Source organism: Macrobrachium rosenbergii, chromosome 50 (assembly GCF_040412425.1).
Source record: "Macrobrachium rosenbergii isolate ZJJX-2024 chromosome 50, ASM4041242v1, whole genome shotgun sequence".
NCBI classification, from domain to species: domain Eukaryota; kingdom Metazoa; phylum Arthropoda; class Malacostraca; order Decapoda; family Palaemonidae; genus Macrobrachium; species Macrobrachium rosenbergii.
This window is the reverse complement of record NC_089790.1, coordinates 2174626-2202513: the sequence shown is the minus strand read 5'-3', so window position 1 is coordinate 2202513 and position 27888 is coordinate 2174626. Positions and strand designations below refer to the sequence as shown.

Sequence of the window (27888 nt, the reverse complement as noted above, 5' to 3'; positions counted from 1 at the left end):
ATTCTGGGGATGATCATGTGTGGTATTCATGACATACCCACGAGTTGGATGAGTATGCCCAATATGAAGACAGGATAACAGTAGTACTTTAATATGACAATATTGTAGAGTTCTGTGAAAACTGAAGCATTCCTGTTAAAAAGAACCAGCTAGTTTCATTAGATGAGACCTTAGCTAATAAGGTTAGGAACTTGTGTTTTACAGAAATGTGTGAAATCCAACACAGAACCTTCAAGAAGTTAAAAGTTGTTTAATGAAGCGACTGAGTCACACCGCTAAACACTCCCAGGATTTATTCTTAACTAAGAACTGAAAGTGAAACAAAGGTAAATTTAAAGAGAAGGGGATGCTGCAATACTTTCTGACTTATTTTTCATCCACACCTGATCTCTTCCCATCTAGTTGTCAAACTAATTTAGCTTCACCCTGCTCCAATTTTCACCACTTAATAAAGAGGAAATTCTTCCCGGGAACCATATGAGTAGAAATGTGACACAGTGGTTCTGTTAAACTAATTAAAATAATTACAATATTAAAAAAAAATATTGCTTTAGACATCATACATATACAGCAGTCCCCCATTATTAGCAGGCTCGGTTATCGGCGCCCCGGTTTTATTGGGCTTGTCTAGCGACAAAAACTGGCATTTTTTGGCGGCGATGTGTGCCAATTTCCACCGATTTGTACCTAAATGAGGCATCGATCGGGACTGCCTGTATATATATATATATATATATATATATATATATATATATATATATATATATATATATATATATATATATATATATATATATATATATATATATATATATATATATATATATATATATATATATATATATATATATATATATATATATATATATATATATATACACAGAATATTACATCAAGTTTCTCCTGATCCATATACTATATATTAATGTACATTCTCAAATATTTCTCCTGATCCATAAAATATATTAATACTACGTTCTCAAATAACATAATATTTACCTTTACAATCTGAAATATAAACAATCTTACATTCAAACATCAGCAGACAAAGGAAATAATATTTTTAGATAAAAAATGGAAATGATCCTGCAGTTTACTACTGTGATAACGAATAAACAAATTCTGACAAATACATTAATGTTCTGTATTTTTCCTTTGTTTTTGGAGAGCTTGAAGGTATATGTTTTCAAAGCAAAATCATCCTAAAATAAACTTTTGTTAGTGGTTACAAAATATTAGCACTGTGATACAGTACAGTCCCAACCAAACACTGAATGTCAAAATCTAAGGTTGTTATTGGAAGATCCAAAGATAAAAACTTATGTGAAAAATCTTGTAACAGAGAAGCCAGTTCACATAATCAGATATTCTATTTCTAGGCCAATAATTGAAAATTTGCAAATTTTATAAGTCATAGATCAGTCTGTCATAATCTTAACGAATCTTTGAAGTTTTAAGAACTCACATCTACAATATTTTAAACACTGAAGACAGATTATACAGTAAAAAGAATAAGGAACAGGTGGAATTAATGTTACCTTTTTCCTACATTTAAGGAAAAGGGGACACTGGTAACAACCAAATCTTCAGATTTTCCACAAGAAAACTCAACAGTTGCTCCACCAACAGTCATAAAAAATTTCATAACAAAAATTGACCATGAAAATTTTAGATATTCATTTACCACCATTTCACTACCGTGCATTCCAATGCCCATCAAATTTCATATGAACCGAACCAGTCTTTACATCTGTTTAGTCTTTTTTTTTTTTTTTTTTTTTAACATGTGTCACCAAATTAAGCACTTGTTTTCAACCTACTGGAAAGCAACTCAAAAACCCTCCTACATCATACGTGTAAATATGTATAAAAAGACTACTGATGGAGATGTGGTGTTCCCGGATTACGCCCTTGCTTCGAAACTGACTGCATACAATTCTCATCGTTTCACAATCTTTTTGAAAACCAACAAACTGCATGGCACCTAAAACTCATCCGGCATTAATTTAGGCTGCGAGCAAAATATAATAGCTGATGTTTGCATTTTGGCAATGTTTGCATGTCTGCATTAACCCCTTGCATGCACCATGGAAGGGAATCCAGTGATGTCAGAATGTTTGACTACACGGTACTAATTCGGAGATTAGCAAAAGAGGATGCTTTAGTCAGTCAACGGAAGAATCGACAATATGCAAAATTTATGGTCATTCGGTTAAAGAGAGAGACAGACGGAGACAGAGAGAGAGACTCGTACTTCAAAAATAACATTAAATTAATTTACTTTCCATCTAACAAAGTCATCCTATTTGCTTATCCCATTTCCATTATTCTATACAGTCTATATACATGTTTCAGATAAGGCATATATCTAAGTAACACAATGTACAGGCTGTTGCACTGATGAGCCAATGTTGTCAAAACACAATCCCCTCTCCTGATTGTAATCACAATCTCTTGTTCCTCTTTCCGCCGAGGAGCACGAGTAGTTCTTTAACAGTCCACTCTCCTTGTTCTTACTCTTTATGGTTATCTTTGTCATTCCTTTGGCAACCCACAACGAGTGCATTTCTAACACCTACAATACTGGCCATCAAGCTCGCAATATCACAGGTTTTTCGGTTAGATTCAAACAGTAATGGAAGTTTACTACTTTTCATTCTCTTTCAAAGCAGTTAATAGAAAAATGGGCAAGAAACAAAGTGTGTACACTGTTGTGGTCCATTAATAAAGATGACTTCACCTAAACAAGGCTGTAACAGACATCATTATCAATAAAATTACTAGTTTGATTAACTAGAGATACCACTGGTATAGTAAAGTTCCTTTTTAGTCTCACTAAAACTAAAAAGGATTTAAAAGGGCCACTTAACATAAAAGTAAGATTCAGTGATATCTTAGAGTGGGTGAAATATGTGAAAAGTTGAGTTAGCCATTGTAAAGGCTTATTTATAAAAAACAAGCGGTATTTATAGCTTGAATCACCATCAACAATAAAATGTTTTATCCTAAAAATGACTTAGAATAATGAAACCCCTCACCCGATTTTTTTTCTCTTATTTCACTGCCATTATACATCTTAGCTGCACAGAAACTACCTGATTCTTCAACTCACCATACAGGTGAGTAAATTTCATTCCAGTTGGATGGAATATTTTGAAAAATCGACATTATTGTCTAGAACACAGTAAAGAACACTAAGAAAATGTACAGAACTTCCACCACCATTTGAATTCAGCCAAATAAACCTTTCATCATTACTCGAGACCTTTCACTGACAACATAATATGACCTAAAGCCATTTACCAGTTCTGCCTAAGTTGGTTGCATTTTAGCTTGGTAATCTGAATCGACACTGTAATACCTACATAAAAATAAAATCATAGGCAACTCAGCACGGATGAAACCCATCAACTCCACTACTGCGTTATTTACTACTTTCATACATCAGATCATACTAGGTGAATGATATCCATTCTATTGTAATAGTTGCCTACTCAACCCCATACTGTATATCATAACTTTTTCCAGAATGCAAAATCATTCTTACAAATTTCTAGCATACCACACAAAAAAAGTTATTTGCAGTTCTGGTGGTTGACTGGATTCATCCATAATTACTAAACACAAGCAATATACTTTCTAGTAATATAATACAATGTTCTTCGAAGCAAAGAAAAAGAAAAACGTGAATGAGAGACCAAAGATTCCACATTCTTTTACATTGCCTTGCAATATGAAACTTCAAAAGTATTTTCTTTTTAAAATAAGCTTCAGAATTGTATGGCTTTTGAGGATGTTCCATGGAATAAATTTCGAGTTACCAAGTTAATGTCCAATCTCTCCCAAGATGTTCACACCAACACCAAACTTATCAATGTACTTTGAATGTGGCAAGCCAAACGCTTCCTTAAGGGATTTTCAGTACACCCTTTCATTTCCGTAGGGCTGTCTTATTCACTGGTGAAAAGTTGGCGTTTAAAAAAAGAACACTTTATGCTTAAATGACTTCAGTGTCACAGTGTGCAACAGTGTCTATGCAGTAAATGCATTTTCCCCCAAACACCGTGGGGAAAATCTTTTCAAAGTGTTGGTCATAGTCATCCAGAACTATACTGAAAGATGGAATATTTGTTTTGCCACAGTTCTTTACAGAATAAGATATACAACTGCTTGCAATCAGACCAGCTTGTTAAAGGCCAAATATTCACATTTTCCACTTAAAACCACAAATAGCATAAAGAACAGGATTCATTCTGGACACATTAACTTCTGGAAATGTATTCTGTATAATTCTCATCATTGTTTAAACAATGTCAGTTCTATTCAAAATATTTCAAGTTAACTGAATATAGCATTCAGCTTCTGCTGACCACAAAAAGGCATTATGCTGAACACTACGGAAGCAAGTACAGTATGTCTTTCCAAAAGCATCATTTTAATCCCTAACTTCAACTTGTCTAAACTTCCTTTGGAAAAAGAACTAACAAGGTTCACCGTTACATGTTAAACTTTTAGGATTCAATCGTGCTCATTAATGCATAGACTTTGAATGGTAATCCAATGTGGTGACCAGGATGTAAGGATGGAAGGGATAGCTAATCAAGCTTTGCCAATGCAATGCAAGAAATGCTTGGCACTTCCCAGCACCACATAAGTATAACAACACATACTGAAGTAAGCCATTTCTCTTTTCAAATTTGGTCTCTTGCATAACTAACACAGCCCTGTGTCACGACATCCTTGCCTCTGGTGGCAATATTTCAGTCTACATCACATCATATAACAATTCAATGACTGATGAAAACTATAAATACTTTAAATCATCTTTCTTAACTAGATTTCGGTGTAATCCCACCAGTCCTTCTCATATCCTTCATGTACATGTTCAAGTAATTTTCTACGTCGCTGATCACAGTACCTGGAAGTAAACACGTGTGACAGCTTTAGGTAATGTATAAAGAAACTGTCAGTAAACGATGCTAAGAATTCTTTTCTTGCAGTCCTAAAACTATCATTCCTTCATGGTTTGCAATACTAAATAACTAATTTATAATGTAATAGCTAGTCAGTTTAAAAGTTCAAAACAACTTTTACAACATCAAAACAGTTTTTTCATATAAATCCATCAATAACATAAAAGCCCCTAACCTAACATTCTTTTGCCAAACAAGCAGAAGAATGGTAGTGTCAAGATGCAGGTGCCTCACTAATTATATTGTTGCCAAAATGTCAATTTAGGTGGGAGGAGGACCAAGCTGTTTAATATTTCAATATTCACATACACCTGTAAGATGCAAGACAGCACTTGGAAGTCGAATTCTGGACACCTTTTGTGTAGAGAAAGTCACTTGCAATTGTGAAGTATCTTCTGGATTGGAGAATGAGTGTACTTACCATTCATGTAAGACGTAAAAGGCTACTAAATCCAGAAGTCTTCTTCTCTAGGATGCCAACATGAATGAATGAGAGAAGTTACAAAGAAGTAGATGATGATCATGGTTCCCAACAGTAAAATTTGACCTACCACTGCTAACTGTCCAAACTCATACAAATTCAACTATGTGATATTTAAATCCCTCCAAAAAATCTTAGTAAATCTGGATTGGTATTGCCAACATCTGCATTTAAAACAGAAGAAACATCCACATTGTTTAAAAGCAACACAAGTGGAGAGGGTTCTGATTTTTAGTATACTAGCACTCTATAAACTGCTGCACTTTACAATCTGTTAATTTTAAGCTCTCAAGATGACCTACCTTAAGCCTACTTTTTGCACTGCCTTGTTAAGAGAAACAGATGAGCGTGCAGCCACCCCTAGATTCTCTGGTTCTAAGCAAATAGTGCTGGACAGCCCTTATTACATAAAATATATCTTCCTTATTGACTGTGAAAAGAGCAAAGGATGGGCTGATAAAGGATGCTGTGGAACTATCCTGACAACAGTAGTTATGGATTTTGCCTTTAAACGTCTCCTCCTCCCACCCCACGTAAAACACCTGAGGTCCAGGGGCACTTTGGACTAAGACTATCCTCTTTTGTCAGACAAACATGTCTTATGGTCCTAGGAAACTCTCAGGACCACAAAGTAAGCAAATAAATGATTAATGGGTTCCACGAAAAACACCTGCATTACAAACACACAAATGAGTAAAGCAAAACGAAAACGATTATCAGCTTACCTATATTTATCCTGGACTTTCTGCTTAATATCAGCCAGATTCTCCTGGGTAATGTCTCGTTCCAGATACTCACTAAGTGTTTCTGTTGCGCTCTCCACGTCTTTCTGGTTGTCCTCAAAAATAACTGATTGGTTGTTTTTTCGAAGATAGTATGCAAATACATAGGTGAACATTAAAGTTTGCCTGCATTCACACAGAATATCCACAGCTTTCTTTAAAAACTGAACCTGAAAAAATAAAAACTTTTATAATATGTAATACTATTCTTCTTGGTGTTTTCATCAATAACTAGTGTTATTTCTAAAATACAGTGACAATTTGCACAAGTTTGACATAGGCTTTATTTACAATATTTTACACTGATAATTTTCCTATTAAAATGCCAATGAGTCCACTTTCTTACTGATTAAACTAAACACTCCATGTGAAGAATGAGTTATGAAAATTTAATTTTTACTTTTCTAGTAATTTAGTTGGACTATCAGTTTATAAATGAAAATCCACAGTATACCCTAAAAAATATAGTGGTTCACTCTTACCCTTCCCTGTATCTACCAGTCTACCAAACCTGAATGGGGATAGTTTTAACTCCAAAACCTGTCTGTTAAAAGAGTGGAATCGAGGTCTCTCCCAGAAAAATGATTGGAGATTACATTCAAAGGACACGGAGTCAAAAAGGTATCTCCAAGCTTGCCTTCTAGAACTAGGAACTAAGTCATAAAGGTACTGCAACTTCACAAAACAGTGGAACTTACAGAACTATAGTTCTTCTATAATAAGCCTTCTAGGCACAGTTAGATGAGACCCTCCATCAAACCTCAAAGAAATGGTAGTTGGAAAGGCAGAGTGAAAGGTATAACTACAGATTATCTATTACTGAGACCTAGCTAACATAGTCAAAAAGAGTGAAGGGATTCTCATCCAAAATCTGAGGTGACATCTCTCATTTCTTCCAGATGATGAATAAAAGACAAATATCCCAAAGGACTCAAAGGTGTACAATTACTCAGCTCCAAAACACGAATGTTCCAGCATTATATCGTGAAAAATAAATTTCACCAACCAATAAAAGGGTAGTTTTAAGACAGAAGTTTTGAAAACCCCACCACCCAGAACCTCAAAAGGGTTGAATAAATACGAAAAACTGAATAGAGTAATCCTGCTTCCACACACACACACACACACACACTCACACACACACTCACACACACACACACGCAAAGGACGATGAGATTTTTGTATTGTAATTTGTACAAAATAAAGAAATATACAAAATAAAGAAATACAACAGTAACCATAAATTTAAAAGAATAAAGCTGGGAGATGCTTCATTAAACCTGTACAAAATATTCAAGGAAAACAATATATTAATATCGATTGCATCAAAGGTTGCAACACTACTGTCTCGGCCAACAACTGAACAATCAGTCACAAAGACACACACACTAACTTCATCTGTGAAATAAAGTGAACAACACATCACAATTGCAGTTCTGGAAAACTTCCTAACTTAGTTTTAATTTCTGTAATGTTATTTTTTCATTAGAAAAAATTCATAAGCAATACAGGCAGTCCCGGGTTAACAGCAGGCTCAGTTAACGGCGATCCGGTTTTATGGCGCTTGTCTAGCGACGAAAATCGGCAATTTTCAGCGCATAAAATCGCCGATTTCCGCTGATCGGCACCGATACATACCTAACAAGAGGTGCCGATAACCGAAAATCGCCAAAAAAGCGCCGAAAGTCGGCGGTTATCATCACACCCTCAGAACGGAACCCCGCCGATAACTAGCGACTGCCTGTACATAAAAACTAAGAGTCTTACCTCAATCCAAGACATGTTATGCTGCTGCATTTCCTCCATCTTTTCCTTGACAGCAGAATACAGCTTGTTTTCGAACTTCAAAGACTGCATGTGGTTCATGTATCGGTTGCAATAAAAAAGGTAACGCTGCAAGGCAGCTCTTGACTTCTCTTGAGCATCGCGTGCTTGTTTAGCCTCAAACTCATCGTATCGATTGCAAGAGTACCTGATGGAGAAATTGGATTTAATAAGTGAACATAAAAAAATCTACAACATACGATGGAGGTACATTTTTCTGCCTCTATTTGTACAAGTATATTCTCATCTTACTCTACTCAAATGGCATGTCAATGGTTCTTACATATTTATTAAGAAAATAATTTTTTTTTCAAACTCAATTATTACAAGTTTATTAAAACCAAATCAACTTTTTCATACAAACCCATTACTGTACTTATATAAGCCCACATTCTTGGTCTTCAAGAATCCTAAACATGATCCCTGATTTGAGAGAAAATTATCTGTTAGCTGCCAATACTTCATAAGAGCCTCAAGGATCCTTACAACCAATGAAACAAAAAGCTTCAGCTTTCATAGTTGGTACAATGACTGTACAGTAGCTTCCAGGAAAATGGTGGGATTGGGAGGCAGGACTTTGATTATAAATAATGTGTGGAAAAATTAATTCTGCCTCTAACAACATTACATCAGCTTCACCATAAACCCATAACTCATAACTGGCACAAACTGGATGTCCTTTTGACACCTCAACTGAATAACAAAGTTCCTGGACTGCCACCAACGAAGGAGGTAACACCCACATCATCAGCAGCACTCTTGGCCCATCTTGACTAAGACTACAAGTCTAGTGCTTGGGAATGGAATTGAATGTGAGATTTAGGCCACACGACAAGCACTGGAACCCACCAGTGTTTGGGAATCCTATCTCTTCACTTCAAACATGTCAGCTTTGGTGCACACACCCGTTTTGGACATCCAGGGTGCAAAAGGTAAGGGTTTTTGGTTCTTAGCCACGTAAAATAAATCTAATCCTTTGGGCCAGCCCTAGGAGAGCTGTTAATCAGTTCAGTGGTCTGGTGAAACTTAGGTATACTTTTTTTTCTAGTCAAGGCTGGGCATGTAAACATTACAAGGTTTAAAAGCAAAGATTAGAGAAGCCTAAGAAAGCCAACCAGACTATATTTTCTTTAGGCTTACCTTTCAATCTGACATAAACCAGTATACACACAAATATCATGCAGCAGAACTTCTTGCTCTATACAACTGCAAAACTAACAATGGATGCAAAGGATAATACATCAAAGGAAAATAATGAACAAAGCAATATAAACTGAAAACATGATACAAAATTTAAAAAAGCGCAAAGAGAATAAACATGTGAAAGGTATCCAGTGAGCAATTAAATTCATGAACATGGCTGAAAAGAAATGCCAAGAATTACATCATATTGAGGCTTTTCAATAATGTCATGAAAGGAGCTCCAGAGGTTCAAGATTTTTTTATAACTTATCTGCTTTCTTGCAGTGTTGACATTATCCCACAAATGCTGGACAAAGGCTGATGTTGCCGGCTCTTGTGGGGCAAGAGGCAGAATCAGCCTACAAGGTGCTGTACTGTGAATATAAACAACTTCATTCACATGGCCTGTGCAAAGTGCTTGTTGCCTCACAGCAAATTCAAATGTTCCATTTTGGAACTTCCTCGTTTTCCTATTATTTTAATACTTTCAAGTCAAATTTTCAAATCAGCAAAGGTTAATCCTGCATAAATCATGGGCCAGCTCTATATGAGTGATGGTTTTGTGGTGAAACACAACCTGTTAGTTTTAAACTTACATGAAGGCATACACAGAGCTTACGTCTATTCATGTCATGAGGAAAAATTTGAGACTTCTACCCTTTATTCTTCCAGTAAAAACTGACCAAAAAAATTTTCCAACTCAAGGCAGATTATCTTTACCATCTTTATAGTTCCCATGCATTTTCAAAACATCCTCATACAAAGACAAAATTAAATACCTTTAAAATTACTGTACCTCACATACAGTAATGCACTGACTAGGAGCTAATATTTTCAGCCTCCTGTTACTTGAATAATATTGGAACTCACCAAGACGAACCATGTGGCTCCCAGGGCCCAAGGCACACCCAGCAAAAATCTGCTTTACAACTTTGGTTCTTGCAAACCATGTGATTGCACCCTCCATCTTTCTCTATGGTAACTTTACATTTTGGACACTCCTGGAAAGACAAATGTAATTAAGGAAAGGCCAAATTTCACGATATTAATCACCCCATGAGATTTCTATTAGTTCATTAAATGATAATCAATATAAATGTCTGTTAGATTAGTGAGGATGACCAATGAAATGGGAACCTAACACAATACCTGAAACCTTTTAAAAACTACCTTCAAAGTCTGTCAGGACCTTCAAAAAAAAAAGAAACCAACCTTGGTATTAGCAGCAATCCAATTGGAGGTTTCAGAATCATCATCACACTTCTTGATCCAACTTTTTAACAGGTGACATTTCACAGGGTCATGCCAATTTTCCCCACAGTTAAAACAAAACACATTCCTGCATTTACACATGACTCGTCGTGCCTCTGGATATTGTACCTTGATGGCATAATTACAATCTGGGTAAGGACACCAACGTAGTAGTCGATTACACTGGAAAACAGAATGTTATAAGAACAGAGCTTCCACATCATAAGCTATTGTAACTTAGCTTTACTCAATACTCAAAAATTAGATTAAATCTTGTAATCAATTATCCAAATATTTTCTGGGTATTCCTCATTCAGTTCCTGGAGTGACCTTGGAAAAAGTTTTGTTTTACACACACTGATCTCATCATTTTAGTGCTTTAAAATCTAATTTGAGCAGTAAAACACTGAAGATCACCTGGATTAATTCCTACATAATCCTTGTACTTGTGTAATGAACCATAAGCAAGTTCGTGAAAGCAAGGATATTCTCTTTTTTAGTTATCTAAAATTAGCTTAACCAGATCACCCTAAGGGTTGTCTCTTATCATGTAAGTGATATTACAGTATATACTAGTGTATGGGTCAGGCTTCAAAGACAATTTTTTTAACCTAACTACAGGGACCAACCTACACGAGCAACAGTTCCGCTAGGGAGAAATAAGTCCAGAGTATAATCCTTGTCATAGTCATGTTTATATGACTTCCACATTTACACCCATTGCTACTACTAACACTTAATTCAAGCTTATTTCTGACGATGACAAATCTTCAAAATGACAACTGCACATTATCGCTGTTATTAGTGCTAACACCACCACCATCAATGATATGAAACAACCACAGAATGATGAGAGAGAGAGAGAGAGAGAGAGAGAGAGAGAGAGAGAGAGAGAGAGAGAGAGAGAGAGAGAGAGAGAGAGAGAGAGAGAGAGAGAGAGAGAGAAACTGCCTTGGTACCAAACCACTAAGCTGTTTTGTTAGTGTCTGCGGTCTCATGAATACACATGTGGGTTACTATGGTAATCAAGTTGTAACACCTATGAAAGACAATAAAATAAAAAAAAATTTGTTTCACACCAAGAATGGTTAATCAGCTGTTTATTAAGTATTGCAATGTGTTAGCTATAAACATCTTGTATTTTATATTTCACTTTATTTGTACAACGTAAAAACTGATCTTTTATAACACAAGTGTTTTCAATACAAAACCTTTGTGCTTATAGTCATGGTTTTTTAATGTCCATAAACTAAACGCTTTTGTCTAAAAGCAGAAGAGTATGAAGCATGAGCCACCTGGCCCCCTGCAGTTATCAATATACCAGCTAATTTTTATACAGTCTGGAAATGAGGTCGTGAGACCAGGAGGGGTGGAAGTGGGAATTCACCAAGTCTTGGCTGGCCACTTCTCCATACCGTTTATTCAAGTTCAGCAGGTTGTCCCACTTTTCTTAACTGGAAAGTCATTTATGAGCACCTGTGTTATTGTGTTGATTTCTTCTGTTGTTTGTTTTCGAGTTGAGCAATTGGAGGTTATGTTCTCCTGATATAACTGTCCACAACATTCTGCTTGAATATTTCTGGCAATGACTGTGATCATTCTAACATGAAACATTTTTTATACATACCAACAATCATACTAAGCCCTGATTTGGTTTGAATGTCCCAAAACGTGTATTCTGATGTTGTGTAAACAAATAAAAGCAGAGTAGAACTAAGAGTAACAGTTCAGACACAAGACCCATTGGTAGGGGGAGACTATCCTGCTCAAATGTTTCAAATAAAAAGTATGTAATATGTGAGAATGAAGGGGCAAGAGATGTCTGTAAATGAATGACTGAGCTTTAAAAAAAGTAAATGGTCAAACAGCAATTTAGGTAGGGGGTTCGGAAGACTGGTGTAGAGATGGGGGTTCTTAATTTTTCCAGAAAATAGCTTTACTTTATATACATTACTCCTTATATGCCATCAAATACAGAATATTTTATTTATGAAAATCTATTTCATCACCATGAAGTAAAAGTGCTGAGTGTTGCCCATAATCTAGGTTCTGCCAATGTTACACCTGGCCTTGACAGAGCAAATTTACACAAATACTGTACACGGTTACATTTCAGAAGTGTTCCATCTAGTACGCACTTAGATACGTACTTCTTATAAATAGTCAACTGACTCTATGTCATCAGTGAACTATGCTATTATTATCAACAAGACTTCTCCTACCTCTACAAAACTCTTTGTTATAAGGTGCTGGTACTTGAGTTTGACTTTGGGATCGGTTATAAGTCGCATCACTGTCTGATCATCAACAAGTATAGAACAAGCGTGAGCTGCACAAGAAATAGTTTGTCCCATCCCTTCATCAATGATCTTTGTAGTGAGGTACTCTGTCCAACAGCTGGTGCAGAAGCGATGTCCACACTCAATACCGGTCATCATCTGTAATTAAAATTGCATGTCCCCATTATTAGGTGTTTAGGCAAAGGCTAACTAAAAGAATGTTGGTTTGTAATTTAGCTGAGAAAACAATGACTGTAACTTCTTAAAGAGCAAAAGAATGATGAATAATGCTACAAATTAAGTTCACCAAAAATTTTTTATGCACTGTTTAAATTGAAGTGGGTCTTTTGCAGAACCTGCAAACTATGCCAAACTGATTAAATTTGTTTAAAGAATGCATATGCTGAGTTAGTACAATGCAAATAAAAGGCTGTTATTGCATATTCCAGTCCCACTAAATAAACACACCAGTTTGCTTAAAAGACAATCTCATATACAACCACTTTATTATAGTGCAGAAAGAGATATTGTATATCATATACAGAACAACAAATATTCCCCTTTATTTACAGAACAATGACTTTTCCCGTTCAGGGGCAATAAAAAATTTGCCAAGGATGGGCACAACACAGTGCCACAAGTATAACTTTAATCCAACATTAAAAAAAATAATTGTCAAACACTTAAGCATTACTTCTACCACAAATATGTGAATAAATACTCGCGGACTAAAAAAAAAGATATTAGTCTGATATGAGGTGAAAGTCTAGCAAATACTCAACGAAAGATAACTCTAAGGCCACCTAAGTACTTACGGCAGAGGGCATGTTGAGAAAGCATATCTCACACTCTTCCATTCCATTGCTGGTCTTCACTGAAACCTGTGGAAAAGAAAGTACTCGTCAAAATATAGTTGTAAATTTGATTAAATAGAAGCTAATGAAAATATTTAAATACAATCTCAACATAAAATATAGTCAAAACCAGTTTGATTTCATAAAATATTAACAAAATGTTCTTTGCCAGGTTTAGTGGGTCAAACTAACTAGAAAAACAAAAAAAGTTGATGCAATATTCTAGTGCAATCCCTACATCATAAAACATCTAGTCCAAATAGTTTTGATTTTATGAAACGCTGTTAACAAAATATTGTTCTTTGCCGAGTTCAGTAAGTCAAGCTAATTAGAAAAAAAGTAGTGGCACAGTGCTCGGCTAGTGAGGCAATTCTATTAAGAACTGGCACTAAAATACTTGTGCCTTCATACTTGACTTGGAAATGCAACACAATCTGTATCTTGTAATAAACCAGCAGAGACAGAGAATTCTTTTTGCAACAATGAACTGTAACTATGAAAAAATGACAAAGAGAGTTTTATTATTTAGTTTTAACGGTACGAACAGCACAAACCACAGCTATATAAGAGCGAGGAACCTGACGACTAAGCTTTCAGAAGCAAACCTGTGCTGCTATGTAGAAAACTGTAGAACTTTACAATTGATCAAAACTACTTTTTTACTAACTCACATAGCTACCTTTTTGGGGAACAAGCTAGGCCTTCAACACTCCAGGGACCAATTCAGATAATTACCTACAGGGCATTACCAATTATCAAAATTTCCATTTAGTAGGCTTATGATAAATTAAAGTCCCAATTACAAAGTACGTAAAACCTTTTTCTACTTTTCTGAATGATAAATGGAAAAAAGTTACTACACAGACATTTCAAATAAAAAAAATTACCTACAAAAGAGAGAGGGGATGAACACATGAAATTTGGGCCACATGGCCCAGTATGGCATTACCTTCTGTGCTTTACAGGAGCCTTTGTACGGGCTTATAACGTGAGCCTCTAAAAATAGCTTCTCCTGGTCTCCGTCGTAGAAACGTTCCATGAGCTTTTCCTTGTCCCATTTGAAATGGTTGAGCAATATTCGGGTAGTTGTGATAGGTATCTGCAAAACGAACAATAAGCATTGTATTAAATTCAGGTAGACAGCTTCAATGCCTCATCTAAAACGCTGTACAGCTTGTACAACTAATCAAATTCATCAATGCGTCAACAAAATGGTCACCAGTGCAAAAAGTGCAAAACGAAAATATTACCGAATACTAACAACCTTTGTCAAGAGATTACGTAGTTACAGTATTTCATGTCTAAGCTCTTAAAGAGGAAAATCTGCAGTAAATTTTGTTATAGATAATACTATCAAGCTTTTTAAATTATTTCTCAGAAAACTATTTGTATAAAATTCCCTATACACATCTACCATTGACTATTTACAACATATTTCCCCTACAGGGTCATATACCATACTGTAAGAGCCTCACTCCTTTGGTGGGAGGTTGTTTCTTACTTAACTGGCGAGCTAAATCTCCACCTGGGCATTGTAACGTTCCTGGTCATAATAGCAAGCAGGGGAGTGCTGACTCCTGAAGCCTCCCACAGGCAGTCCCCAATTATTGGTGGGGGTGAAGATAACCGAAAAATGGCAATAACAGCGCTTATCAGTGCCGCCGTTAAGTGGGGATCGGCGCCGATAAGCGGAGATCGATGCATGTCAGCACCGAAAATCCAGCTGTTGTCGTCACTAGACAAGCGCTTTAAAACCGGATCGCTGATAACTGAGGCCGCTGACAACCAGGGACTGCCTGTATTTGGTAAGACATTGGGATGACATACTGATAGGGCACTGGGCTTAAGTGAAATGCTACCAAGATCTCATTTGTAAAAGAAAACCTTGGAGAACCAAGTGTGACACCTATAAGGGGTGACACAATCAAAAGGCAACTAAAATCTGGTCAAATACCCAGACAAGATGCTTTTCTGTCTGAGAGCAGCTTGTGTGATGGCACAACACACTGAACAGCCACCACAGGTCCCAAGGAGAAGGTATCCCAGGGACCTGTGGGCAACATCCTTTGGGTAGAAAGTAGTTAAAGTTAGTCTGACACATCCAAACCCCAGCCCTTATTAACTGTACTACCAAAGATTAGTCTGACACAAAAGTCCAAACCCCAGCCCTTTATTAACTGTACTAATGTGGTTCGATTCCAAAGATTTGTTCTGAAAACTGGTTCAAGTGTAACAGTCCCACACCACTGGTCTGGTCAAACCTTTAACATGAACTAAACAACTCTACCTTGCCAAAAGTCATAAACCTGGTTGGGTCCTTTATAGGTGATGCAAGTAGTTTCATGCTTGCATCTGGCATCAAAGCATCTCATCTGCATCACCAACAAAGTCCAAAAGAGAGAGAACAGATGAGGTCGCATATCTCTCATTACAAACTAACAGGTTCTGAGGTATCACCACAAACTTATGAACAAAAGAGAACAAAAATGATTCCCAATCCTTCGAGTACCAGACAAGATGTTCAAGGTCATGTAATTCACCAGTCTGTTTCACGGAGCTAAGGGTAGCAAGAAGACAGCCTGAGTGTGAGATCTCAGTTCAAGGCTTTCCCCATGGGATCATAAGGTGCCTAAGCTCCCAAAGGGGGCAAGACTGTTCAAAGTTCCTCATGACTATGATAACTTTACTGAAGCAGAAAGACCCATGGCCATCATGCTGAAAACTTGGCTTTGGGCCAAGTTGGGCCATTAAGATTGACAAGATCTTGTCTTGACAAAAGAAATCCACGATCCACTGAACAGGAGCTCTGATTGGAGAGACCCAATCTATGACATCAATCACGGAACATGGCTCACTTTCACTGTACAAGTTAAATGACAATCTTTGTAGGTAACCTGACATCTGCAGGGCAAAATGGCCGGGTTTCCCGTCTGTGTTTCCCACAGGGGAGGCCTGTCCCAATGCCAGACTCAGAAGGTGAGGCCACCTGTTAAGTTTATCTGCAATTACTCTTGCTGATCAAAGGAAGGAACCACAAGGATTTGGTGGTCTCAAACAGGAAGTATTTCTTCCTGAAGACACTACCTCCTCATTCCCAAAATTTTCCACAGCAAAGGGAACCAATTCACAAATCCTCACATGGCAGATTACCACTTCAGATCCTACTTTATAGAGGAAAAAGTATTAGTGGGCATCCACAAACATGGAGGCCATGAAGAATTCACAAACCTGGCTTCCTTCACACCCACACTTTTCATTCATCTTAGGCACATCTACCAGAAAAATCACAAAACATCCAGAAAAAAATTTTTAAAAAGCTTCAACTTGGCAGTCAGCAGGAGCATAGAAAGACAGTGGCCAAAGACACTCAGTGATGGCAGGTGAGTGGGGATTTTCTCCAACTCACCCATCTACCACCAATTAACTACCTTATTACCAAGTTAAATTTAGTTGAAGCTAATTCCTGTGGTCATGGAAAAAAGTACGAAATGTGAACAGCATATACTGTACTAGGCAAACACACACATAGAACAGACATACTTCTTTCAGAAAACTTCATGTGAGCAAAAATCCCACGAATAACAACCACTGCAACCACTGCAAAAGCCTTGAAGGCTTAAGGTATGCTCAAAGCACAAATGAAGCAGTAAGGCAAATATATAAGTTGTGCTTCATGGTTATCATCAATAAAAAAATCCAAAACGGAAAAAAACAGACAAAAAAGGGAGTGGGGGCAGAGTATGGCCTTTCTTTCTTCCTTTTTTCCTCTCCCTGAATCATTTTCTTCATATTGTGATTTTAAGTAGCAGAACGGTTTTTCATCTAACCATTCGGTAAGTAAAGTTAGGCTAGTATGTGTAAGGTTTCTTTATCAATCTGCTTACTGATTAATTGTTAAATATCCCTTTTGACAAGCCAACAAGAGGGCACTACAAAGGCACTGCAATGCAGTAACATCTACAGAATATACAATAAATATACTTAAAATAAATACTTAAAAGAAAGGACTGTGTATGCACACTATCTGACAAACATATCCACAAAGAATGATTTCACAGCATACACGAGATACCTTCGGGGACAATTACACAATAGCCTATATAGAATTCTTATTAATCCAGCCACAGGAGAAATAGCCTTCATGGCTAGGCTACGCATACATGAAGCAGACGGCCAAGTTTATATACTTTTCCAACTCATCGCAAAGCCAGATAGGCTAACCCACAATTAAATAACCAACTGTTTCTCGGTTCTCATGTTTTGAGCATATTTAACTTATTACTCTAAGTGCTATTCGGTTACTTACTTTTCTTTAGCCCTATTCAACGACTCCATTTAAACCTGTGGATCCCCTTAGGAAAAAGCTACCTAAGACTAAGTACTGATATACATATTAGGGAAGCAGTGGCCTGGAAGGAGTGGTCTGACCCAACTAAGAGAACCTACCCTAGTAAAAAGACATAAAATATACAAAATCAGCATAACGAAACGTAAATCTAAATGCTTTTCAATACTTCATTTTTCGGTAATTCTACAGAAGAGCTCCACACACAGAGACAGAGTTTTAATATCAAAAGCTGGTGACCGAATATAGGAAAGGCTGTATATTATAGAGTTTAATATCAAAAGCTGGTGACTGAATATAGGAAATGGTGTACATTACGGAGTTTAATATCAAAAGCTGGTGACCGAATATAGGAAATGGTGTATATTACGGAGTTTAATATCAAAAGCTGGTGACTGAATATAGGAAATGGTGTATATTATGGAGTTTAATATCAAAAGGTGACTGAAGATAGGAGAGGGTGTACATTAGACAGGACAGGCGAGATAATCCGACAAATTTACCAAGATCAGAGAAATTTACCGTCCTTTGCTTACGGTTTTACGTTAATCCCCGAAAGGGGCGGTACTTAACATAGCGTCCGTGTATCTGCAGAGAGTTTAATATCAAAAGTTGGTGACTGAATATAGGAAAGGGTGTATATTACGCAATACAGGTGAAATAATCTGAGAAATTTACCGTCCTTTGTTTACGGTTTTATGTTAATCCCCAAAGGAATGGTACTCAACATGCCGCCCATGTACCTGTGGTGCTTTAAAGCGAATTACCCATTTATTCGGGTAAAAATTAATCTGCCATGCCCTTAATTTGCCATACCCTACGCTTACATCTAAAATGCCCCCAAAACCAAATTCACCGAAAGTAAACTTTGACTATTTCATAACATCCTCACAACGACTCAAGCTAACAAATACCAACACCTCCATAAACATAACGACAAAGGGCATCACCACCACCACAAACGTCACCCTCGGGACCTCGTTCCTGCCAACCCTCGGCGGAGAGAGACCCCACTTCCCAGGCCAGGCTACCGGACGTCACGGGCGTCCGCGCAAATGCTCACATTGACCACGCCGTTGACTTCTTTGATGCACTCGATCATGTGCGCCGTGATGTCCTCCGTCGACAGGACCTCGTAGGGGTAGTCCTCGGTGTCTCGGTACTTCCCCGCCCCGACGCAGCTCCCTCCCGACTCCCCTTCGAGGTCGAACTCGAGGCCCACGTCGTCGCCCGACGATTCGTTCCCGGAGTCGCAGTCGTAGAGGTACTCCTCGTCGGACTGCATGTCGCACACTCCCGCCGGCGGCCCTCCTCAAGGACCACGAACCCCTCGACGGCGAAATTAGGAGGCAAATTCCTTGTGTTGTCGTCTCTCTCTCTCTCTCTACTACTAGTTCTTCCTCCTTCTCTTTTCTGTTGTGGATGACGTCATTGGAAAACAAGAGTCGTTCTTTTAGGATGTCGTACGAGGCTGGCTGGGGCCTTCCGACGGTGGCGTTCTCTTAGGGGTGGGCCGTGTGACCCATATAATGGCAGGTACGGGTCTGCTGTGTCTGTGTTAAGCAAATCACATCAAAACATTCGAGCAGAGCTTTAATCGAAATGATCTGTCACGTAAAATCTCTCCTCGGGTTTTATGGATATCATTAAGAGGTGTGAGTTTTGCCACTGGCACTTAATGTCACAAAGACATTTATTTATATCCGTAATTAAACTGAACGATTATCATTTAATAGTTATTAAAAATTAAAATCTCATTGTACAAGGAGCAAATGTGATGAAGTATGTAAGAAGATATTACAATGAAAAGTAGATCATAAAAGACGTGCGTCGTTCTTTTAGGTTAATAGGATCGTAGCCCTTCCGCAAAGCTATTATGTAAAAAGAATGCTGCTCACCTATCGCTACTCCGAAGGAAGAATGAATAACGGAAAGTGTTTCGTCAGTGAAAAATTATATATGCACAGAATGCGATTAATTCATATGACTTATGCTACTGCCCTGCAATTCTTCATTTTATTTCAAAGCAAGAACTCGGCTCCTGTTCCAAAATCACGAGAATTAAGATTCACCATCTGCCCTCAGAAACTTTTCTTCTCGGATAGATTTACATCTCCGACATTTCTAAGAGCAATAATATCTGGTAAAGATGTAAGTCTAATTCTGAAACACGCACAGGCGGTGAATAATTACAATCTGTAACCCTCAAGCTAACATTAAACCTTTGTAACACAGTTGCCTCACTGGTTTATAGCACATTGCGAGGGTGTAGAAATATCTTTGCAAATTACTGTTCCTTTGTAGTTCTGATAGTACTAAGATAACACTGGCGTAGAAAGTGATCTTGGCTTTCTACCTCACTTTCAAATGCTTGAAAAAACACAATTTTTCAAAAAAATTTTAATTTCAAAATCCAGTTGTTATAGACGTATATCTTCAGGAAGTCTTACAGGGGGCTTTACGTTTCACTAAGTTTTTTTTATTTTGTTTGTAAAAATGCAGCTTTTCATGAAAAAGATGATCGTGGTGGAACAAAAAGAACAGAGAATGGTTTTCGTAACACGTCAGGCGGGTGTATTAAACAGGTTTTTTCAAGAACGAGCCAGTAAACAGTACGCATAAAACATTTCCTTTTCAATGACCTCGCCTCAATAGCAAAGAAAATGAAACCAATGAGAATCTTATGCCTTTTTATCATTGTAATAGTCTTAGTAAAATGGAGGATAATTTCTGCACCAAACAGTATCCACAGGGGTAAAAAGATTTACAAAAGGTTGCATAAGACAGGGAGTATTTTTATGAAAATATTCACTGAGAGGTTGCTTTCGTATATATGTTACAGTTCTCTGTAATTGACACTCATTTTGGGTAGGCCTACCTCAGCAGGAATATGGAAATTCTCCTCTACTTTACCAAAAAATTTCCTTCTTTTAACCTTAGCAAGAAAACTGTTTGTTTTGCTGACGTGTCAAATGCTTCGTTGTGTCTCTAACTCACCATTGCAACTGTTAGGTGATATTAACAAGTCTCGTGAGGCAGAATACTTAGATTTATAGATGCAAAGCCTTGGTTTTTCAGAAGACTGCAAGTTTACCTTTAGGGAACCCGTTTCAGGGCAACAATACTGCCACGTAATGAAGGAAACACACTATCCTTAATGTCATATAACTTGAGAATTTATTATATTTGAACAATAGACAGGACAGACAGTAATTAAGCTTAAATCCGATACATGTTGGTGACTCGCCTTGGTGGGCCTTGGTGGTCGGAAACGCTTATCATGCTTGACGTTCTCGTCATGATTTCCGAGTAAGTCTATGGCTTGGAAGTCAGACCAAGTTTTGAATTCTCTTCGGCGTGAGTTTGTCCTTGGCGTGGGAAAGTTACACTAACCTTTGCCTGTAATCATTTCCTGAAGTCTCATCCTGCATCTTGTAATTTGAATGCCAGTTGAATTTTTATAAAAACTGTCACAGTTTCCACTTTGTGTATGTTACAAAAACCAGCGAGTTTCGACAAGTCTAGGGGTTGGTCATTTTAAACGAGTTTCCCCTTCCAGCCTATTGTGATCGAAAATGGCCGATATTGTGGCGGTAATTTTGGCCGATTCTTGTGTTCCTCAAACCTGAGTGTCGAAAATGAAATTTACAGGTTATTTACAGTTGACAGATTTAGTAAAAGTTGGAAGAATTCGAGCTTGTCATGACGACAATGTCACTTTCCTGACTTCACGGTACTGTAATGTCAATCGCTTCATTTAACATTGCTCGTGATTTATCAGTGATTTGTCGATATTAAGATCCTTAGCTACTATTTAAATTCAGACGTATTTATGTTCAAAAATTCATATTAAACGTTTTCTCAAATGCACCCCATTTGTTTATTTTACTCTCAAGGTTAATGGGACCTTTGTCAATCGAAAATGGTGACTTTTTCAAACTTTGTGCACGACAGAACCGCACGTGAAATTATAGAAGAAAGCAAGTGAATCACGTGCCAGATATAAACATTGCATTTCACGTAATTAACGAGTTCAAGTCCTTATCACGCCTGAGTTCATTCAGCGTTTATAGTCACCACGTGCTCGATCATCAGAGACTAAAGACTCACGCGTTGCATTGGCGTTTGAGACCACGTCCCAGTTTGTTTTCACTTTTCCTTCATCGAAAGCGTCGATGATTTTCAATTTCTGTCGTACGATGTATGTTCACGTGAAATCAGAGTTGCCAACGATGAAAAACAAATGAGATTTTATTTCTTATCGGCACGTATCTAGGGCATCTTGTTCGTAGGAATTCAGAGCCTTTAACTGCCTCTCAAACGTCTGCTGTGCTGCTAACTTATCCACAATAAATTGCTCTGGCTGGAAAGAGCTTGAACGATTCACAGCATTGACTTATAAGTAGGTTTTCTTTTGTTTTTTTTTGAAGACTGGCATGTTGAGAAGCATCTACTTCCCTATCAGAATACTTGTGTCCCTTACAGATAAGCGTCTAGGCTTATTTTTTCGCAAAACCAGCCAGCGTTCAGCTACATCATCAAAACCATTCTCCATTTCCTTGCAGAATTTCAGAGCTAGGCTAAGTTTGTTTGGGCGTCCCAGGTGTTTAGCTGAGCTTCATACAGCTTTATGATATATATGTCGGTACTCAGCCTGGTTTAGTAGGATGGGTTACCACCTAGGTTTGCTTTAAGACTATAGTGTTTTTTAATTACATAATGCAAACACGGACAGGTTCTCCACGGCTATATTTTTTTCGTCCATGCTGGGAAAATACGGCTAATCAAAATCCCGTCTTCCATATCTTCGTGTTTAAAGCTTAGTCTCATGCCCGGCTTTTTTTTTTACAATGTAATTTTTTTTTCTTCCTTTGCCAGATTTCCTGAGACGTACGTAAGCGTTCAAGCAACGCTTGAAAGTCTTTGGTTGGAAATAAATGAATTTTTACTGGTAAATGATGCTTACTTTCTACGTCTTTGTTTTGTTTGCACTAAATGACACTGATTCAACGTCATTTATGAAATTACTCGTTGCTCTTTCTAATATTGGCTCTGTTTTATCTCCAGAGAAGAAGAACAGCCGTGTTTCGAAACTGTTCGTGAATTGATTGCCCGGTGCCTCAGAACTAATTCAACTGAGCTTCTGGCGTAGGTCTATCTGTCATGTTACTAGTTGTGTTTCCCTATTAATTGCCACCTTTTCTTTACGTTTATGCTTCACTACAACGCTTTCATTTCTGTCTGAATACGATTCTAACTGACTATCAACGCCATGACTATTTTTTCCTTATCATGGTGGTGAACTCTGGTCGAGTGACAACAGATAAGGGCGGACTGGAGAAGAGAACTTAATTTAATCATTTTATAATAGAAAAGAATTTTTGACATGAAGCAGGGCCTGTAATCAGCTTCTAAACATTGCTCTAATTATGACTTTGTATATTGTACCTTTTATATATTATATTTAAATCATGTTATTGTCAGTTTGCATTGATTGTGCCACTTCTTTTCTACAGAAAGTTGTTGCGCGGTTTTGAAATTTTATTCTTTTCTTTTGGTATTTGCAGTTTCCTTCTCGTTTTCTCTTTGAGACATCGTAACTATAACCTGAAAGAGTAATGTTCCCATGGTCACCACTTTCCACTTCATCATCATCATCTTAATTGCCTCTAATGCCGTGTGATACAAGGGACCTCTGCACACGCCCACAAATCTTCACTTATCTCCGGCCTCTCTTCTGACAGTCCTCTCCGAGTAGGTCTAGATCTTAGATCTTTTCTGGTGTTCACTGGAGCCCAGCTGACAATATCACATCATCCATTCATCATTATCTCATCCAGTATGGAACTTTCGTAATTTCCTTTGCAGTATTTCTCATTCTATCCTGTCTTCTGACTCATGATGCTCAGCTTAAAACTTTGCTAGCAAGTCGACTAATTTTATTTACATACAGCTTCAATGTCATGCTATGATTCATATCCGTAGAGTAATACAAACAGTACTATAATCGTCTATACTTACTATTGTTTGATTTTCCTTCGTAGTCTTTAACCGAAGTCCAGCTCAGGAGAACCTACATTACATATTTGAGACTCCATGAGGTGCTATTTCACCCCCTATTTTAACCCCTATCTCTATACAAATATGATGCATTCTATTAAGCGAGCTTTTCAAGTCTTGTGGTGCTTTGTTGAATAAAACAGCATCATCTGCTTTTTCCAAGTCTGCCAAGTTTCTGTCGTTACTCCAGCCTAAACATTCTCTTCAGATTCCAGTAACTTCTTGCCATTATGAAATTTATGTGAAAGACAAACAGCAGAGGTGACATAACATTCCCTTGCAGCACCCTAATACCTACCCCAAAGTCACATGACAAGACTCTATCAACATAACTCCCCCACTTGGCTGCTTCACTCGTTGGTTGTATAGTCCTAGAGATCTCTTTCGGGTAGGTAGCCTACTAGATAAATCCTCTTAACACGACCTCTTAACCTTTTAATTAAATTTCACATCATATCCAGAACATCATAGCACGAACTCGCCCCACCTCTACTCATCTATCAAAACCGTCTTGAAGCTTACCATGGGTTGTATCCGACTTATGCAAAAACCGGTCCTCTAAGCTACTTCTCTTCGTTTGCAGCTCAAAATCACAAAGTTGGTCCAGAGGAAAAAATATAGGTCCAGAATCTAAGTTCTGGGTCTTTGTAATATATGGCTCCCTGACTACAACTGCCAAGTGATACATCTGCAGATCTGTTTATAGTTCTCGCTGTGTAAACACAAACTGACGATGAATGCTGATTCTCCAACTTTTTTGCCATGGGTCTAAAAGTGTTCTCGTCTGTGACTACGATTTTCCAATGCTTATGTCAAAGTCCATATAACAAATTGCTGCTTTCCTACCGTTGGTCAGTGATCTAAGTACCTGAATTCTAAGATTTCATATGCCGGTTACTTTACGGCACACCTCATCAAGTTGCTAAACTCAGCCTAGACTGCTCTTGGAAGCGAGAAAATTTACGTCGTTCTAGTCTTAACCGTTTGTAGCGGGTTACAGGCACCCTAGACCGGCATGGCCAAAGATCTTATATTCTTGACCATTTCTTTTTCTTGTTTCTAATTCCAAGAACTACCACTATACCTCTCTTCAAGGCTCTCCTATCTCTCCTCTGCCTGTTTCCTTGATTAGTCAGAATTTGACTTACTTCCAGATGATGACTTGTAAATGATTACTTCACAGTCTTCCTTGTTAGAACATTTTTTTTTTTCAATACCTTCGTTGCCCGAGTAGATAGAAATGTGCCCTAGTTTTTGTCAGAAATTTCTCTACGTCCAGAATTGATTTGGCCATGTACACCCCCTGACAATGCAGAGTATTCCAGATTATAAATGATACGAGAGTATAGGTGACACATCGAGCCCACTCGGATTTTTATTCTGCTCTCTTTCAATCCCACTTAGTTATGTGTTATGCTATTAATACAGACCTCAAAATGAGGCAAATAAAACTTCATTTGTTTCAGTGTCATCGTGACTATACTCCTTGTATTATCTGCAAGTATGCTGGATGCACATTGCATGACACAGTCCCTTCATACTTTTGTAGGACTTACAATTAGTACTGATTTTACATTTGGTTACATCTGCATTCTAAGTTCTTGAGAGATCTGAATCGAAAGCCTTTCCATCTGATCAAAGACGCACTGAAACTTTTTGCATCCTGTAGACCTAACCTTGAGTATTGCTCTCGAAATATTCTCGACTGGTTGTCACCACCTTCTCCTGGGCTGTTCTGTACAGACCAGGCTCTCTGCACTCTCTGCATTCCCATAGACACCACGTGAAAGTCACAAACCTGAAACGATCGGAACGCAACCAGTTTGATCGGTCGTACATCCATTCATTTCTAAGAAGAATTCCTTCGCCTTTCTCTCTCCCTTTTTAATGATTCAAGCTGGTTCTTTTTAAGAAGAGGGGCGTTAAATCAACACCTTCGTTACCAAGACCCAGTATCATATGGCTTGCCAGTCTCGTCTATGTCTTTTCCTGTTTAGAATATAGCTTCTCGAAGCACAAATACAAATACAGCCATTTATAATGTGCTTGCGAACACGGCAGTTGGAAGAGGGATATTCATAACCGTAGATATTCTCAACTAGTTAGCAGTTAACGGTGCTGAAGGCCCAACAGCAACCTTACAGTTGGGAGAGGGACGTATATGAGGAACAAACTGAACAGAGAACTCGTCATGTGGACAGCTACTTCACTCATGAAAAGTCATTGGTTTTTTCTTTTCCTTCATCTAGAGGCGAATGCAGTATCTGTGAATGCAGGCTTCACAAAAAAAAGAACCTTACACCATTGTAGCCAAGTAGAAACTGACAGTTCATCTTGAAAGATTTGAAAAGGTATAAATCATCCATAACAAGTAACGAATCTAGAACAAAGGAGAGGCAGAAAGAAGAAGAAGAAGAAGAAGAGGAAGAAGAGGGGGGGAGGTACTCGCCGGTGGAGCAAACGCGATAACAAGGAAGCTGCCCTATATAGGCTTATAAATGCTAAAAGGCCTTATCTAGACTAGGCGAGGTGGGATGAACATGATCCACGTCATTTCCTGGTAGATAAAAAGGTTACCTTGAAAATACCGATGCCAATTTTTCGCTTTGTTTGGTAACTCGGGCAAATCTCCGGAAGACAGGCTCGGTCTATCTGTGGGACTGCTTTCTTATCGCCATGCCTTTGATGGGATTAGGAACTACGCATTTAGTTAAGATTAAAATACCTAACTAGTTCTAAGTTGAGCCCTTTCAATGCAAGCAACGGATAAAAGAAGAAACGGCTTCGGTATCCAGGAAGTGTGTGAGAACGTGTGTAAGAATAGAGTCTTTGTAGGATGTTCGATACCACCGTGTTCACTTGGAGAGGTGATGGACGGTTTTAACTTTGATTAAAATATAATCAATTTAGTATAACTGTAGTAATTTTTTTTTAGCCTGGCATCACTTGTATAATTTTTCTAACTGATAAAATAATAAACTTGATGATTCCGCACCTAACAAATGAAAAACAGAAGTTAGAAAAGAAATTTAAGTACACGAACATTCCCGCGGTGTCTCCATTCTGCCAATCAAGTTTAACGTTGATGATAATGACAAGATAGGTCTATATATATATATATATATATATATATATATATATATATATATATATACATAGGTTGGCATAGATAACTACAGGATTGCTAATACTTATCTTGACTACCAAAGAAGAATGCTTATATGCTCGCTATTCTTCTTGTAGAATAGACATAGACATAAGGTTAGCTTAAATTTTTGTAGAGCTAATCTTGAAAACCTCAACGCCTGACTTATAAGGAATGTAGTCGCTAATCTCAGCCCGCATGCTTAAAAATGCAGGTGATTCTGTCTGACAGTCCTCCACATTCTAGTAATATGTGTGTGACGAGGAATCAGAAGTTTATTTTATGTCATGTCCGCATTGCTGATCCCCCTTAAGGTGACGGGCAATTGTCCACATCCACTATCATATGATCTGCCAACTTGCAAGTCTTCGGAATGTTGGGAATCAAGAAGTCATTGAAAGACATTGCCATGTGCATAAGTAAGGTTTTCCTTTTGCATTGAGAAAAATTGTCGTCAGTCGATGCTTCCTATACTGCACCATTCAGTGTGTTAGTCTAATATACCCAGATCTTTTATTTCTGTATCAGAATGTGTATTTTTTCATAATCGTTTGCATCTTAATTTTTTTATTGTCGTTTTCATTTCCTTGAAGCTGTTAGACAAGAACATTACTGATCAGCATAGATTCAAAATTCAAAAACCTATCGCTGAAAGCGCAAGAAAAGGAACCAAACGTGCCCACGATTAAATGCCACTCAAAATAAAAGAGCA

The 27888-nt window shown here is 37.7% G+C and overlaps 1 protein-coding gene across 1 annotated transcript; it reads right to left on the bottom strand.

Moving 5' to 3' along the window:
- Positions 1–1721: 1721 nt before the first annotated feature.
- On the bottom strand, positions 1722–19426 carry ari-1 (E3 ubiquitin-protein ligase ariadne-1). The gene is made up of 9 exons (XM_067093378.1): positions 19035–19426; positions 14576–14725; positions 13588–13653; positions 12716–12931; positions 10455–10676; positions 10113–10243; positions 8004–8208; positions 6180–6406; positions 1722–4918 (listed from the first exon to the last, which is right to left on the bottom strand). The coding sequence occupies exons 1-9, from the start codon at positions 19254–19256 to the stop codon at positions 4834–4836; spliced, it is 1524 nt and encodes a 507-aa protein (XP_066949479.1). The 5' UTR covers positions 19257–19426; the 3' UTR covers positions 1722–4833.
- Between the last annotated feature and the right edge of the window lie 8462 nt (positions 19427–27888).

What these genes read in the sequence shown, in the direction of transcription:
- ari-1 (XM_067093378.1), bottom strand. Translation starts at nt 19,256, where the DNA reads ATGCAGTCCGACGAGGAGTACCTCTACGACTGCGACTCCGGGAACGAA. An exon ending in GCTCCTGTAAAGCACAGAAG is followed by an intron (nt 13,654 to 14,575) that starts GTAATGCCATAC and finishes TCTTTTCCACAG; the next exon opens with GTTTCAGTGAAGACCAGCAA. An exon ending in AAAGTCCAGGATAAATATAG is followed by an intron (nt 4,919 to 6,179) that starts GTAAGCTGATAA and finishes GTTTACTTCCAG; the next exon opens with GTACTGTGATCAGCGACGTA.